The sequence below is a fragment of the Pipistrellus hanaki genome (assembly GCF_964339955.1).
Source record: "Pipistrellus hanaki genome assembly, chromosome: 2".
NCBI lineage: Eukaryota > Metazoa > Chordata > Mammalia > Chiroptera > Vespertilionidae > Pipistrellus > Pipistrellus hanaki.
The window spans coordinates 28,305,524-28,322,580 of NC_140504.1; the positions used below are offsets into that span (position 1 = coordinate 28,305,524).

The 17,057-nt window shown below is 38.3% G+C and overlaps 1 protein-coding gene across 1 annotated transcript in view; it reads left to right on the top strand.

Moving 5' to 3' along the window:
- PRKCI (protein kinase C iota) overlaps nt 1–17,057 on the top strand; it is a 63,513-nt gene that overhangs the window by 16,961 nt on the left and 29,495 nt on the right. Inside the window, exons 3-5 of the mRNA XM_084874133.1 lie at nt 8,046–8,135; nt 11,983–12,033; nt 15,465–15,550. Coding sequence (XP_084730259.1) covers nt 8,046–8,135; nt 11,983–12,033; nt 15,465–15,550 — 227 coding nt within the window. The remainder of the gene's footprint in view (nt 1–8,045; nt 8,136–11,982; nt 12,034–15,464; nt 15,551–17,057) is intronic.

Below are 17,057 nucleotides of genomic sequence, written 5' to 3' on the forward strand. Positions count from 1 at the left end.
TATTAAGGATATGGAGTCATAGGTTCTGGGTCAGGGCACCTGGGGGCTTGATCCCCAGCAGGAGCATGCAGGATGTTGATGTTTCTCCCTTCTTCCCTCTCTAAAATTAATAAAAACATATAAGAACATGATTTGTGTGAAGGAAAAAGTATCTCTGGGCATCCTCCGATCCCCAGAAGTAGTTGCTATAAACAAATTGATGATGTACTTTTCTGTGAATATACAACTAAAAGGGACATGGTAATAGTTTTTTTTTCTTCTTTTTTACAAAAAAACTGATATTGTACAAGCTATAATTTAATGTGCTTTTTCACTTAACATCTTGTGGCTATTTTTTCATATCAGTGCATGGAGATTTATCTTGTTCCTCTTAAAGTGTTGTGTGGTATTATAACATGGTTGTACTCTAATTTATTTAACTAGTTCCCTTTTGTTGGGTATTTGGATTGTTTGTAAATTCATTATAAAAAAAATATGGTGCAAAGAATATGTGTGTGCATAAATTTTTGGGGGACACCTGTACTATATTATCTCCAGGGTAAATTCCCTGAAATGGAATGTGTCCTTGACAATAGATGGTACTAAACTGACTACCAAAAATATTGTACCTTTGTTAATACTTAACACCAATAGCATATGTGAATGCTTTTTTTTTTTTTTTTTTTTTTTTTTTTTTATACCCAGTAAAAGACTATGTGAGGGGAAAAATTGAAAATGATTTGCAGAGCCAAAACTGGTTTGGCTCAGTGGTGGAGCGTCGGTCTGCGGACTGAAAGGTCCCGGGTTCGATTCTGGTCAGGGGCATGTACTTTGGTTGCAGGCACGTCCCCGGTGGGGGGTGTGCAGGAGGCAGCTGGTCAATGTTTCTCTCATCGACGTTTCTAGCTCTCTATCTCTCTCCCTTCCTCTCTGTTAAAAAAGAAAGAAAGAAAGAAAATGATTTGCAGAGAGAGTGGGAAAGAATATTATTTGGATATAGCTGTTTAAATTCGTGTCCTATTGGTTTAGATAAGTTAGAATTATGGAAATTTAAAACGAATATAAGCATTCTTTGGTATAAAAGTTTGGAGTTTTTCTGAATTCTGAGAGCTTAAACTTCTTCCTGGCTTGTATTATAAAACTCATGTGTTATTAGGGGAGAAAATTGAGTGCCAAGGTGTAACAAAACCAAACTTAAGATAATAAGGAACACACTTCTTTTATGTGATATTTTCCAAGCATCTTTAGTCTGGTGTAATTTTAGCTGGTGTGCTGAGAACTAAAATAGCAAATCATTCTTCAGACTTTTTCTTTATCACCCACGCTATACATTAACTTTGGCAATCATGTCAGTGAGGAAAACTTTTTGACTGAATGTCTAGTAATTCTTATTTCAGTTACTTTGATAGCAGTATATGGCTTCAAACCTGGTAATTAAAAAATGAAATCAATATCAATAAGAAAAAGCATCTAAGTACCCTTGAGCAGATCTCTCTGTAACTTATTTTCCTCCTGCTTCCTTTAACATTTCTTATAGTGGAGGCTTTCTGGTGATGAATTCTTTCAGCTTTTCATGTCTTTATTTCATATTTTAAAAAATGGCTTCATTGGGTGGTGGGCACAAAATGCAACACCAGGATGATATATCATAGAATTGTTTAGCCTATATAATTTTTTCTCCTTTTAATAGTTATCTTTATTGTTAATGGTATTACAGATGTCCTCCCTTTTCTCCAGTTGTTCCTTTGATTAGCCAATGTGACCCCAATAACTTTAATTAAAAATAAAATGGCTTTATTGAGGTATAATTGACATACAACAAACTATATGTTTAAAAGTATACAATTTGAACCTGGCTGGTGTGGCTCAGTGGTTGAGCACCGAACTCATGAACCAGGAGGTCACAGTTCAATTCCTGGTCAGGGCACATGCTCGGGTTGTGGGCTCCATCCCCAGTAAGGGGGCATGCAGGACACAGCTGATTGATGATTCTCTCTCATCATTGATGTTTCTATTTCTCCCTCTCCCTTCCTTTCTCTGAAATCAATAAAAACATATTTTTGAAGAAAAAAAAAAGTGTAAAATTTGATGAGTTTTAATACCCAGAAAATCATCACAAGCAAGATATGGAACATATCCATTATCCTCAAAAGTTTCCTTGGGCTTTGAAATTCCTCACTCCTGCCCCTCCATCCCAGGCAACTACTGATCTGCTTTCTATTGCTATCGATTAGTTTGTATTTTCTAGAGTTTTATAGGAATGAAATCATACAGCATGTCTGATTTTTGGGTGAGGGGGTTGGTCTGGCTTCTTTCACTCAGCATAAGTATTAATGTATTAGGGTTGTGTGTATTAGTTTACTTCTTTTTATTGCTGAGTAGTATTTCATCTTGATGTACCACTGTTTGTTTATCCATTCTTCTGTTGATGGACATTGAAGTTGTTTCCAGTTTGGGGCTATTATAAATAAAAGTGGTTTGGCAATCATTTATAAGTTTTTTATGGATATATGTTTATGTTATATGCTAGGTGTATATGCATGTTTTTTATAAAATAAGAAGACATTTTTGAAAAAGAGATGAGGCAGGGTATTGCACCGCAGGCACATTCCCAGGCAGATGGCTTTTTGAAAGGAGCTTATGTGAAAGTTAAGGATCTGGGCATCGATTCCTTTTTAAAACTGTTTATGTCTGGTAATCCCTGGAAAGTCTTCCTGCACTCCCAGGCATGGCGCACTCCACGCAGAAGACAGCTGGCTTAGAAAAGTCCCCAAGTACTTCTCTTAGTTCTGGTCTCTTCAAAAGGATCAGACTAAGGCCCACCTGGGAGAAACCCCCGTGCAGTAGGGGGTGGGGCTGAGTTGAGAGGTGAGGCAAGAGAGGCTGTAGGAGCCTGATAGGGCACTGGTGCTCCCAGACTGCAGCTTATGCTCTGGTTTTAGGGGAAGTCTGTCCTTGTTAGCATCCCATCTCCAATTGCATTGTCTTCCTTCCCAATCTCTTCTCTCACTCATCCCTTCATCCCAGCAACCGCTGATATGCTTTCTGTTTATAACTAAGTATAGTGTATTATGTGCTTTTAAATTAATATAAATGCCATTATTCAGCACATAATTCTGAAACTTCCCTTTCTCCACTGGGCATTATTTCTTGAGTTTCATTCTTGTGGAAGGAGAACAATTATATTCCCTCTTAAGAATTTTTTTTTTATTGTGCAAAATACACATAACATAAAATTTACCATTTGAATCTTTTTTAAATGTACAAATCAGTGTCATTAAGCACATTTACATGGTTATGCAACCATCCTCCTTACCCATTTCCAAAACTTATTCATCATCCAAACAAAACTCTACCCACAAAACAATAACTCCTCATCCCTTATCATCTAGCTTCTGATAACCTCTCCAATATTTATTGTCTCTATGAATTTCTCTCTATGAATTTGTCTCTAGGTCATCTTTGATTTTGAAAGATAATTTTCCCTGGTAAATAATTTTAGGTTGACTTTTTTTTTATTTTTTATTCTGTACATTGTCTTCGAGCTTGCATTGCTTCTGATGCAAAATCTGCTCTCAATATTATCAGGGAGAGGAGTGCAGTGGTGCCAACTTTGGTTTTAGACTATATTGATTCTTCTAAATGTGGGGCACTGAATTCAGTCATATATTGGAGAAAATATATATATATAACTAGTGTTATAAATGCATCAGGTTATCTCATAAATAATTGGCTGTTGCAGATTTACCAAACAGTTTGAGGTGTTTTGTTCTTTCTTTTTATAGTTGAGAAGAAAATATAGGTTTACTGAAAAAATACCAATTCTGCTGGATAATATACAGATTTCACTATCCAGAAATTTGTTTAACTAAGCAGATCTCTCTCTGGGTCTATGGCCATTTTAGGATGTAAATTCAGATTTTAGTAATAGAGTGGACTTTAAGGTATAACTTTTCCTTTCATCTTTGCTTCATGGTGACTCTCTATGGAATGTTTTGCTTCTGAGTAATGTATTCTGCTTTATCAGGCATTAAATAGTTGGTCTGAAAGGTAATACTTGAACCAAAGATATTCAGTCCAATAAAAATAAAATAGATCTGAATATACGTAATGTCAACTATTAACTCTTATTTTCACACTTCCTTGTGGTTATTCCAAAGTATTAATCTCTAAGTGCACATTTGAAAGTGGGTACTTGGCCTGACCTAGGTTTCTTCCAACAGCAAGTAGACACTACACTGGTTTGGCATAAGGACAATGTCTAGCAAAAAAAAGAAAAATTGATTTTTTAAAAATACGTTTATAATGATGCTTTTAACAATAGTTAAATCCATTTATGGCTTTTGATCAAAGTGCAATAATAAAAACCACACCTATAATGGATCAAGCACACTATGAGTCATTTTAAATATATGGTCTTTAGTTTTCCCATCATACTTGCAACATAGATAATAGCCCTTTTTTTATATAGGAGAAACTCAAAGAAGTAATTTTGTTGTAGTTGCGCAGAGAGACAGGATGTGAGGCATAGGAGAGAGCCTGGATGCAAAGTACAGCAGGGCACCTCTTTGAGAGATTTTTCGGTGCTTCTGGAGTGGGGGAGAGACTTTTTTTTTCCCCGCCCCCCCGGGGGAGAGATTTTTTTTTTTTTTTTTTTTTAATAAGTTTTTATTTTTCATATTATTACAAATGTTCCTTCCCCCCCTCCCCCACCATTGCTCTCCTCCACCAGGTTCCCACCCCACCCTCTGCCCTTTCCCCTCTCCCCATTGTCCTCATCCATAGGTGCACAGTTTATGTTCAGTCTCTTCCCACGCCCCCCTCTCCCCTTTTCCCCAAGAATCGTCAGTTCACTCCCCTTCCATACCTCTGATTCTATTATATTCAACAGTTAATATTGTTCATCAGATTTTTTTAATTTCCTTGGTTTTTAGATTCACTTGTTGATAATTACGTATTTGTTGTTCATAATTTTTATCTTTGTTTACTTTCTCTTCTGAAAGAACCCCCTTCAGCAATTCATATAATTCTGGTTTGGTGGTGATGAACTCCTTTAGCTTTTTTTTATTAGTGAAGCTCTTTATCTGGCCTTCGATTCTGAGTGATAGCTTCGCTGGGTAGCTTATTTTTGGCTGTAGGTTCTTGCTATTCATCACCTTGAATATTTCTTGCCATTCCCTTCTGGCCTGCATGGTTTCTGTTGAGAAGTCAGCTGACAATCGTATAGGTGCTCCTTTATAAGTTACTACCTTCTTTGCTCTTGCTTCTTTTAATATTCTCTCTTTATCTTTTGCTCTTGGAATTTTAATAATGATGTGTCTCGGTGTGGTCCTCTTTGGATTCCTTTTGTTTGGAGTTCTGTGCACTTCCTGGACTTGTAAGTCAAATTCTTTCCCCAGGTGGGGGAAGTTTTCTGTCACTATTTCTTTCAGTATGTTTTCGATATCTTGCTCTCTCTCATCTTCTGGAACCCCCATAATTCTGATGTTGGTTCGCTTGAAGTTGTCCCAGAGGTTTCTTACATTATCTTCAATTTTCTGGATTCTCTTGCCTTCTAGCTTCTGTGGAGGAGTGTCTTCTGGCTCTTTATGTTCCAAATCTTTGACTTGATTCTTGCGATCTTCCCTTCTGTTTTTAGGACTCTGTAGAATATTTTTTATTTCAGACAATGTATTCTTTATTTCTTGTTGTTCCCTTATCATTTCTTGATGGTCTCTTTTCATATCCTCATAGGCCTTATCCATCTTTTCTAGGAAATTCTTGAAAAACCTTATAAGCGTAGATTTGAACTCTATATCCAGACGCTTTTTGTCCTCCATTTCTTTCGTTTGTGATCTATTTCGTTGTCGCATTTCGCAGTTACAGATGGGACGGGGTTTCAGGGTGGAGCCTGCAGCTTTGGCTTCCGTCAGCCCCGCCCTATGCGGGTCCTTCAGTGCTCGCTGCCGGCGCCTCTGAGAGAAAGGTGCCCTCGATTTTCGCCTGCTGCCAAACAGTCTATGCTCTCCCCCAATGAGCCCGGTATTGGGGTTCAGTTCAGTTGGAAGTGGAGTTGGAGGTGGCGTTCAGAGCAGTCTGGAGCCCCAGTCTCCTTCCCGTCAGGGCAATCCCGCGGCACAGCCGAGCGTCCCTTCTCTGGGGACAGTGTGTGCGCCTCCGGGACCTCCTTTCTCCGCTACCCCGGGGTTCCGACTTACAGCCCAGCTCCCTATGGCTGAGCCTGAGTCCCCGGGGTCTGGCCCAGATCTGGGGTTCAGAGCAGTCAGGGGCCCAGCACAGTCGGAGTTTTCTCTCCTTCCCGCTAGGGAACGCCCGCCAGGCACTCGGCCTCCCTCCTCTCCGGCTCCGTCCTCTCCGCGCGCCGCGTGTCTCCGTACCTTAGGCTTTTACAGCTCCTCCGCGCTTCCTTCTGGTTTTCTCCTTGCTTCTTGTTGTAGGATTTCCAGTCAGTCGACTTTCCTGTAGTTCTGGGTAATGTCCATTTTATATTTTAGTTGTATTTTATTAAAATTGTTGTGTGCGGCTGCGGCTAGTTGCCTACCCGAGCAGCCATCTTGGATTCTCCTTAATACGGGGGAGAGATTTTTGAGAGGGAGATTCTAACATGCCTTTGCTTTCCTGAGAAGAGCTAGTGGCAGGAAAGCCAAAATAAAAATGAACTAAGGAAGACTAAATCTATATAATAAAAGGGTGATATGCAAATTGACCCTAACGGGGGAACAACCAATGCTATGATGCACACTGACCACCAGGGGGCAGACTCTCAACACAGGAGCTGCCCCTCGTGGTCAGTGGGCTTCCACAGGGGGAAATCCGCTCAGCCATAAGCTGGGCTGATGGCTGTGAGCACAATGGCAGTGGCGGGTACACTCCCGCCTCCGCAGCAGTGCTAAGGATGTCTGACTATGGCCTAGGCCCGCTCTCCATGAGGAGCAGGCTTAAGCCATCTAGTGGACATCCCCTGAAGGCTCCCGGGCTGCTAGAAGGATGTCTGACTGTCAGCGTAGGCCCATTCCCCAGGGCAGCAGGCCTAAGCTGGCAGATAGACATCCCCAGAGGGATCCTGGCCTGCGAGAGGGTGCAGGCAGGGCTGAGGGACCCCTCCCCCCCAGCCCTGAGTGCACAAATTTTTGTTCACCGGGCCTCTGGTGGGATAATACTCAGAGAAGATAGAAAGAAGTAGGGATTCATTGGCCAAGTTAGAGAACAGGACAGGCATACTCATAACAGGACAGGAGATGACTTCATTTTTCTCTCTCAAGTACTAGACCAGGTTTTCTGCCGAGAGGATTGAGGTTTGGATGGGGTTGGTGGCATGTAGTGTGTGGTAACACTTGGTGTAACCACAGGAATGAGCAAAAGAATGACAGAGTTGAGGACCCAGCTCAGGCCTCAAATATGTTCAGAATGACTTTTTCATCGGGGAATGCCATCTATGAGGAGATGTGTCATCTCATTGATTGCCAGGGATGACTCAGTTTTATTGGCTGGTTGATCAAGGGAGGTGTTTCTTCCCCTCTGTGTATAAGTTTACTGAAACTATGTATTTACATTTAAAATCTCAAATAGGACTGCTCTCCAGTCCAGAGTACTTTATTAGCTGCACTTCCTTTCTTGAGTCTCTTGAGCAGGCTCTCAGGTGAAGAAAGAATTTGATAAAATGGAGACCTCATTGGAACTACTTTCACTTCCTCTTTTAAAGAAACAGGTGACAGAAAGTCCCTGGCTATTAGTCATATGGCAGTGACAATCTAAAATGTGATCAATGGTAGATTCTGTTTCTACATTTTGAATATGCACATTATTGAGAATTAAATGGTTTTATCTGTATAAAATTTGGTGTCTATTAACCTTCAGTATGTTGTAGAAATAGAAATGGAAATATATTAACTACTTTAGAGAACAGAATTACCTAAATATGTAAAGATTTGTCCTTGTCAAATATTTCTCTCTGTATGTTATGTCATTTTTCCCCCTCAAGACTTTATGTAACAGAAACTGTTTTCTAATCATCACATTTAGAGGATTTAAAAAGTGAGCTTACCTTTAATTTTTATATTTTGCAGGAGATCCGTGTACAGTATCATCTCAGTTGGAGTTAGAAGAAGCCTTTAGGCTTTATGAGCTGAACAAGGATTCTGAACTCTTGATTCATGGTAAAGGCGTGTCATTTCTTATTCTTCTAGAGCAATATTAAACACACACACACACATACACACAAAAAAACAAACAAACAAACAAACAAACAAAAACCACCACCAAGCCTATATTCTTGACAAAATTAAAACAAAATTTTGATGTCAATTTTTAATCTCTATTGCTCATCATTATATAATTATCCTTAGTAGTTTCTCAATTGCTAGAGAAGACAAAATCAGTAAGCTTTTTTAATTTTGAGAAATTTGTTATTTATGTATGCTCCTTGAATAGTAAAACTCAGTGTTTCACAACAAAATGTAGCATAGAACTTGCAGTTTTTAATTTATGCAAACAATGATCTCTAAAGGTAAGGTATCATCAATGTCCTTTTTTTTGTTTAAGTGTTATCAGTGACACTATTTATAGTTATTACATATTTAAGAGTCAGCAAGCCTGAGAGGTGGGTAGTGGTATAGAAGAAGCCTAAACTCTGCTAGCATGTAACTGGTACAATGTAAACCTGGGTTGTAAATCTAGGTATTCTGATTCCAGATCTGTATTCTTAATATATATATATTATTGAGAGAGAGAGAGGAAGGGATAGAGAAATGGAAACATCCATGAGAGAGGAACATTATCGATTGGCTGCCATGTGGGAATTAAGCCCGCAACCTGGGCATGTGCCCTGACCAGGAATTGAACCGGCAATCTCTTAGTTCCTAGGTCAATGCTCAACTGCTGAGCCACACCGACTGGCCAAATCTGTGTTCTTTTTATTCTCCCATGCTACCTCTCCATTTTTAATCTTATGTAGAAACCACTTAATGTATTGCATTTAATTGCAATACATTGACAGTTTTTTATGGAACATTTTGGGGAGATTTAGGAGACCTAGGAAAGTCTTTAAAACTTGAAGTAGATATAAATATCCCTTAAGTATAATGAATCATTTCAATTCTTTGTTGTAATTTCCTTACACTTTTCTATTCAGTATGCTTTTTGACAAATAGCAGTTTGACTTTTTTCTACTGTTAGAATTTGACATAGTGACTCCTAAGGGCTACATAATCTAATTGGTTGAGATCCTTGAAGAACTTTATGTCTTCTATTTTGAGAATCATCTCTTTTTAGAATAAAACTACAATGAATGTTTAAAGAAATGATTGGTCAATAGTATTAAACTGTTTATTTTAAGTTTTAATACTATATCACAGATCTATTTTCAGAAACTAGTTTATATTTCAACTTTTAAGAATATATAAGGAACTGCCCTTCTCATACTCTGTGATCTTTATTAAACCTACTAGAAGCCAGGTGCACGGATTCATGCACCAGTGGGGTCCCTTGACCTGGCTGGAGGGGTACCACGGGAGGGCTCCAGGGTATGTCTGGCCCATCTCGCCCAGTCCCGATCAGCCGGACCCCAGCAGCAAACTAACGTACTGCTTGGAGCTCTGCCTCCTGGTGGTCAGTGCACATAATAGTGAATGGTCGAACGGTCAGACACTTAGCACATTAGGCTTTTATATACTGGAATATAGACTAGAGGCCTGGTGCATTCGTGCACTGGGGGGTCGCTCAGCCTGGCCTGCCCCTCTCACAGTCTGGGACCCCTTGGGGGATGTTTTTCTGCCAGCTTTGAGGATCGGGCTTAAGCTGGCAGTCAGACATCTCTCTCACAGACGGGACCCCTCGCTCCTTACTGCCTGCCTGCCTGCCTGCCTGCCTGCTCGCTCCTTATCGCTCACCTTGCTGCTCCTTAGTGCTGCCACGGAGGTGGAAGAGGCTCCCCCCACCACTGCTGTACTCACCAGTCATGAGCCCAGCTTCTGTCTGGGTGGCACTTCCCCTATGGGAGTGCACTGACCACCAGGGGGTAGCTCTTGCATTGCGCACCTGTCCCCTGTTGGTCAGTGTGCATCATAGTGACTGGTCGTTCTGGTTATTCTCCCTTAACGGCCACTTAGGCTTTTATTATATAGACTAGAAGCCCGGTGCACAAAATTTGTACACCGGGAAGTGGTTCCCTCAGCCTGACCTACACCCTCTGCAATCTGGGAGCCCTCAGGGTATGTTTTATTTATGGCGTAGGTCTGCTCCCCACGGAGCCTAAGCTGTAGTCTGGGCTCCCGCTGCAGAAGGAGACTGGGCTGATCAGTGGAAGGCGCTGCTGCTGCTGCCACTGCCAGTTGCCACAGCCGCCAAGGTGTTTTCCTCAACATGGACTCCAGTTCCTTCACCACGAAAAAATGACAACTTTCTTTAGGCATTTTCAAGATGTCTCTTTTATAGAATATGACAGTTCTTTCTTTCTTTTTTATCCTCACCTGAGGATATTTTTCCATTGATTTTTAGAGAGCATGGAAGAGAGAGGAAAGACAGAGAGAAACATCACTGTGAGAGGGACACTTCGATTGGTTGCCTGCTGCATGAGCCCTGACCAGGGAGAAGCCTGCAACCTAGATACATGCTGTTGACCAGAATCAAACCTGGACTCTGTTGTCGGCATGCTGAAGCTCTATCCACCCAGCCAAACTGGCTAGGGCAGGACATGACATATCTTAGCCCCTCCAGCAGCAGACCTTTGTTTTTTTCCTCTAGGAGTGAGGTGGAAAAACCCTAGATCACCTTCTTGGATTCTCATTACGCAAGTTACCAGGAATATTGTGAGTGGCGTACCAGGAGCTTAACCAATGAGTGGTCAGAAAAGGTGTTTCCTCTGCAGCTCACGCACAGAGGCAGGACTGCTGGTGTGCCCCGGCAAGCAGGCAGACCCTCCTTGCTCCCCACTCTCTGGGGGTATGCTCTACCCTGCTGCATGTGCAGCCTCCTCCTGAGCCGGTTGTGACTGTTATGGCATCCCAGCTAATTTGCATATTACCTCTTTATATATATATATATATATATATATATATATATATATATATATATATATATATATGGAACTTAGGTTTTTATGATATAACTGGAACTACCTGACAGTCAATGTGGCCCCTGGAGGGATCCCAGATTGTGAGAGGGTGCAGGCTAGGCTGAGGGACCCCACCAGTGCACGATCGGGGCTGGGGAGTGACACAGGAGGGCTCCAGTGTGTGTCTGGCCCATTTTGTCCTGATTGGCCAGACCTCAGCAGCAAACTAACCTACCAGTTGGAGCATCTGCCCCCTGTTGGTCAGTGCACGTATAGCGAGCAGTTGAATGTCCTTAACATGTCATTAGCATATTATGCTTTGATTGGTTGGATGGATGACTGGACACTTAGCATATTAGGTTTTTATTATATAGGATTCTTTTGTACATCACAGACTACAAATATTTGGTTAAATGTTCATATAATATTTCTTCTATCTCTCTATAAAAAAGTGATCTGAGTTAGCTTATTTATAAATCCATAGTTTCTAACATAAAACTTACATTCTTGGATTTGAGTACTGTTTCTGTTGTTAAGTTATTCCTAAGTTTAGTATACATCTTTTAAAAATTGTAATGGTTTATGTTCATACTTATATACATTTTTATAATTTAATTATTCATTGTAGTAAACTTGTCACTACAACAAGGATTCAAAGGAATTGTAGTTAATGATTTATCTAAGCCCCCCCCCCAAAAAAAAAAAAATCAGTGATGTAACAGACTGGAATGAGTAATTTGAGCTTCTCATGCATTATTTATTAATGGTTACTTTCATTGAAACTATTTTTTACATACTGTTGGTAAAGTAGATCTCTTTAAACAAATAATGCTGACTATATGCTAAGTATCTGTCAAGAGAGGATCAGATTGAAATTTGGGTCAATTTTTTTGATATTTGAATTTAAAATTCTATGTAATTTGTATATTTTAAATTTGTTGTATTTTTTTCAGTATTTCCTTGTGTACCAGAACGTCCTGGAATGCCCTGTCCAGGAGAAGATAGTGAGTATTTATATACTTAATACCACTTAATAAAAGTGTTTTATGACACAGTAGCATAAGTGAAAGGAAATCAGTAATAGAAATTTTAATTCCTTTGGTTTCTTTTCCATTCTTTAGTCTAATTTAGAATATATTAAGAACTGCCTAAGTTATACTTTGCCAGATCAAAATAAGGCAGTTCTTAGTTATAACTTAATGACATAATTATCTATTCTGCATTTGAAAGGAAAGTTAAGTCATATTTCTTCTGGGTTTTTAATTTTGGAAAATTTCAAACCTATGGAGAAGTTGAAACAACATTGAAAACCAAGATACTCATATATCCTTTGCCTAGATTCACCAGTTTTTAACATTGTCTGTGTTTGCTCTATCTCTTTATGTGTATGTGTGCACACATATGCACACATGTATATACATAGGAAACGCTTGTTTTGTTTTTACTTATATTTGCTGTACCATTTGAGAGTAAGTAATGGGCATAACACTTTACCTCTAAACACTTCAGCATGCATCCTTAGGAGTTGTTACAGGATTTTCTTTTGAATGTCTAAGCTAGTGATTGCCTTTAGTGAATGAATTGAAAGAGTCAAACAACTATTTGTCCTGATATAGTTTAAATATTCAGAAAAATTATGCTTAGGTATGAGCATAATTTATTGCTTTTACTATATGGTATAATTTATTAGTTGTGGATATTAGACAACTCATTTTCATTTGTGATTTCTATACATATCCATGACTTTAAAAGGAGTTGTGATAAATATTAAAAATTAAATGTAGTTCTAACTTTAAAAAAAATTTCAAAATTTTTAATTGATTTTTTAATTTTATTTTTGTAGAGAGAAGAAGGGAAAGAAGGGAGCGGGAGAGAGAGTAGTAGCAATGTGAGAAAGAAAAATTGATCTGTTTCCTCCCACATGCACCCCAATTGGGGACTGAACCCACAATCTGGTACCCTGAGTGGGAATCGAACCTGCCACCTTTTAGTGTAGAGGACAACACTCCAATCACTGAGTTGCACTGGCCAGGGTAGTAGTTCTAACTTTTAATTCTATGACTCTCCATGCAACTTGATAAGAAGAAAAAAATTAAAAAATTAAAGTACTATGGATATTCATATATAAAGTCGAATGGGACCATATACTATATAGGAAAATGGTTAACTATAAGAAATAGAACTCTGATCAGAGTGAAAAATGTTGGTTTGGATTCAGCTAGGAATAGTTCTCTGAACTTCCAGTGGCAGATTGATTGAAGCCAGCATAGGCTACCTTCAGAGAGCTGTGAAGCAAGTGGCCGCTCTCTCTGGCCAAGCTCAGGTTTTAAAAGACTTGTCATTATGGCAGATCTTGGTTTTAGAGTTCCATCTTCCATTGTATTATAGGTCTGCAGCATACAGATAAAATATTTCCTAACTTTTTCACTATATTTCATGCCCACTTTCCCTCTTTAAAATTTGCTGGTGGAGATTTTGATACTACCCGTTCTACAGTATAATAAGTATTAATAAGCTAGAGCATGGGGGGAAATTGATAACCATTAATGTGGTCTCTTGGCTCTTTTAATTTCTAGCCAACATTAACATGTTTAAATTTAAGATATATTAAGATGTAGTTCATGAAAGCTTCTGAAATAAAATGTTCTTTCAGCTTTGGTTACTCCTAACGGAATAAATAATTAAAAAGAAAACATCTAGGCGTGGTTCAGTAGTTGAGTGTCAACCTATGAACCAGGAGGTCACTGTTCGATTCCCTCCCAGGGCACATGTCTGGTTGCAGGCTTGATCCCAGTGTGGGATGTGCAGGAGGCAGCCATCAGTGATTCTCTCTCATCATTGATGTTTCTCTCCCTCTTCCTTCCTCTTTGAAATCAATAAAAATTTATTTAAGTAAAAATAAAACACCTATATTTAAGGTTATATATTACACTATCTCAAGATTTCTAATTCAGACTATTTCAATTGGTCTTTTCTATTTAAATTTTAAATAGTAAACCCAGTGCTACATTTGCTTTAAAATGAACTTAGAAACCTAATGGAATCTTTCCACAGTATTAACTATTATTATGGAATATTTATTAATGACTAGTAGACTATAATAGTGATTGACTTAAAACCAAAATTTCACCGGTAGTCTGGAATGATTTTGTGGCAGTTCTTTGTTTAGGAAGAGCATTAATTTAAAGACAATTGGATGAAAGGTTGTTGGGGAAGAGAATATTCTTGTTGTTACAAAATGTCACTTAAATATTTGTAAGGTTGCTTACAAAAAGGAAAATGTACCTTACAATAAAGAGAACTAGCAATCACTGCCTTCAATAGAGTGAGCACTAGTAGTGAGAGTCAACAATCTGACATTTGTGTATTTCTTTTTCTTATTTTTTAATATATTTTATTGATTTTTTTACAGAGAGGAAGAGAGAGGGATAGAGAGTTAGAAACATCGATGAGAGAGAATCATCGATCAGCTGCCTCTTGTACACCCCCTACTGGGGCTGCGCCTGCAACCAAGGTACATGCCCTTGACCGGAATCGAACCCGGGACCTTTCAATCCGCAGGCCGACACTCTATCCACTGAGCCAAACCGGTTTTGGCCATTTGTGTATTTCTTGATTTGTCACCTATGTATTATTTTTGGCAAAATGTTTATTACTAACACTAATGAGGAAAGAGATAAATCCAGAATGTAGAACCTAAGACTGCTGCATAGACTTAAAAAAAAAAATCCTCAACTTTATGGAAAACAAACAACAAAGTTGAGTGTTTTAGCATACATGAAAGAGACAAAAAGGTTATAGCATTCTTGCAATTATCATTTTCTAAACAGTGAAAATCCAAATGCAATGCCAGAATCTTGATTAGATCCTAGAGAGTAAAAGGAAGCTATAACTGACACATTAAGGGCAAATAGCAAAATTTGCATATGAACTGCATATTTGGTATTAAATTAATGCTAATTTTCTAAGACATGGTAATGGTATTGTAAAATTAGTGGGGGATGTCCTTAATCTTAGGCAATGGGAGTTTAAGGGTGAAGTGTTAATGATATCTGCAACCTTTAAGTGATTCAGGAGAAAGTGTATGTGTAAATAGAGAGGAAAGCAAGTGCTTGCTTAGGTAGTACATATACTGAGTCAAAATAAAATGTAGTAATTGGTAAATCTTGGTGAAGGATGCAGGCATTTATTGCAAAATTAGGAGTTGGGGGAAAATGCAAAAACAGAAAAGTAATAATAGTTACCGAAACATTTATTCCATGGGCTATATTTCCATCAAGTCCCTTATGAATCCAGTTTATTTTTTCACTTTCAGATTTTTATCAATATAAATTATTTTCTTGCTATCAATATCATGAAAAAAAATAACAGACTTAATTATGATAATGATTTTTATCCACACTTGCTCATTTTTAAACTCTCATTCTCTTTTCAGAGTCCATCTACCGGAGAGGTGCTCGCCGCTGGAGAAAGCTTTATTGTGCAAATGGCCACACTTTTCAAGCCAAGCGTTTCAACAGGGTAAACCTTAGTTTGTTGAAAGTTGATAATTTGAGAAGTTTATTTTTTCCCTCTCTATTATGAAAGAAAGGTAGTCTTGTTGCTCCCCTTTAAAGGAGTATGGTTACCTAACATTCCCAGTTTGTGTAGTGTACCTGTTTTCTTGATGATGCAATTTTTAATAGAATCTCCCGTCACTCTTAAAAATGTTCCTGATTTGATGGATTAATTATATGGTTATTCTAGCTATCAGAATGTTGTATTTTTTAATATAAAGCCAGATACTCATAAAATAAACAAGGTTTATTTTGCAAATCATTTAATAATATAATTTTAATTTTCACTGTTTAGAAAATAATAATTGCAAACACTTTCTAGCTTTTACTATGTTTCAGGTACTTTTCCAAATGCTTGACATATACTAATTTATTTAATCATTACCACAACCTTGTGAGATAGGTACTATATATTTCCATTTTATAGATGAAGAAACTGAGGGGTAGGGCATTTAAATAACTTACTCAAGATGAGAAAGCTAGTAAGTTGCAAAGCCATGGTTTGAAAGCATTTATCTCCAGAAGTTCACATTTTTAACTATTGATAACTAAACCAATAGACTCCCATTTCCATTTTAAAACTGGTGCCAAGTTCTGAATTCATTAATGTAAATAGAAGTTACCACCCAAGGTACCACTGATAATTAATAAGCTTTGACCTTGGCTGATCTGACTCAGTTGAACTTAGCCCTATGCACAAAAAGGTTGTTGGTTTGATCCTGATCAGGGCAAATGCCCAGGTTGTGTGTTGGGATATGTATGATTGATGTTCTCTCTCTTTTTCTCCCTCTCTCTTCCTCTCTCTCTAAGGTCAATAAAAACATAATAACAGAAAAAAGCTTTAAAATGAAAAGTCACTTTAGGTATTGCTCTTTAAGAGAGCAGGGCTTTGGTTTGACCTCTAAACAATCTAGAAGGTTTATTTTTGATTGAGAGTCCTTGTACTGTATTTTCTGCCATATGTTTTCCAAGTTTACTCACTTTTCCTATTTTTATAAATCTCAACCTAATTATATGAAGACTGAAAAGTCTTGGACTTACAAAAGAAAACAACATGTTGCAAATTTCACTCTCTATTTTATTTTAATTTATAATTTTTTTTAATTGATTACGGTATTACATATGTGTCCTTATCCCCCATTTTCTTCCCCCCATGCCTTCACCCCCCTGTTGTCTGTGTCCATTGGTTAGGCTTATATGCATACATATAAGTCCTTTGGTTGATCTCTCCTCCTTACCCCCATCCTCCCCTAACTTCCCTCTGGGGTTTAATAGTCTGAACGATATTTCTCTGTCTCTGGATCTGTTTTTGTTCATCAGTTTATGTTGTTCATTATATTCCATAAATGTTCACTCTTTAAACCTATTTTTTTTCCTTTTTTTATTTTTAGAGAGAGGAAGGGAGAGAGAGAAACATTGATGTGAGAATGAAACATCCATCTGCTGTCTCTTGCATGCCCCCTACGGGAAGC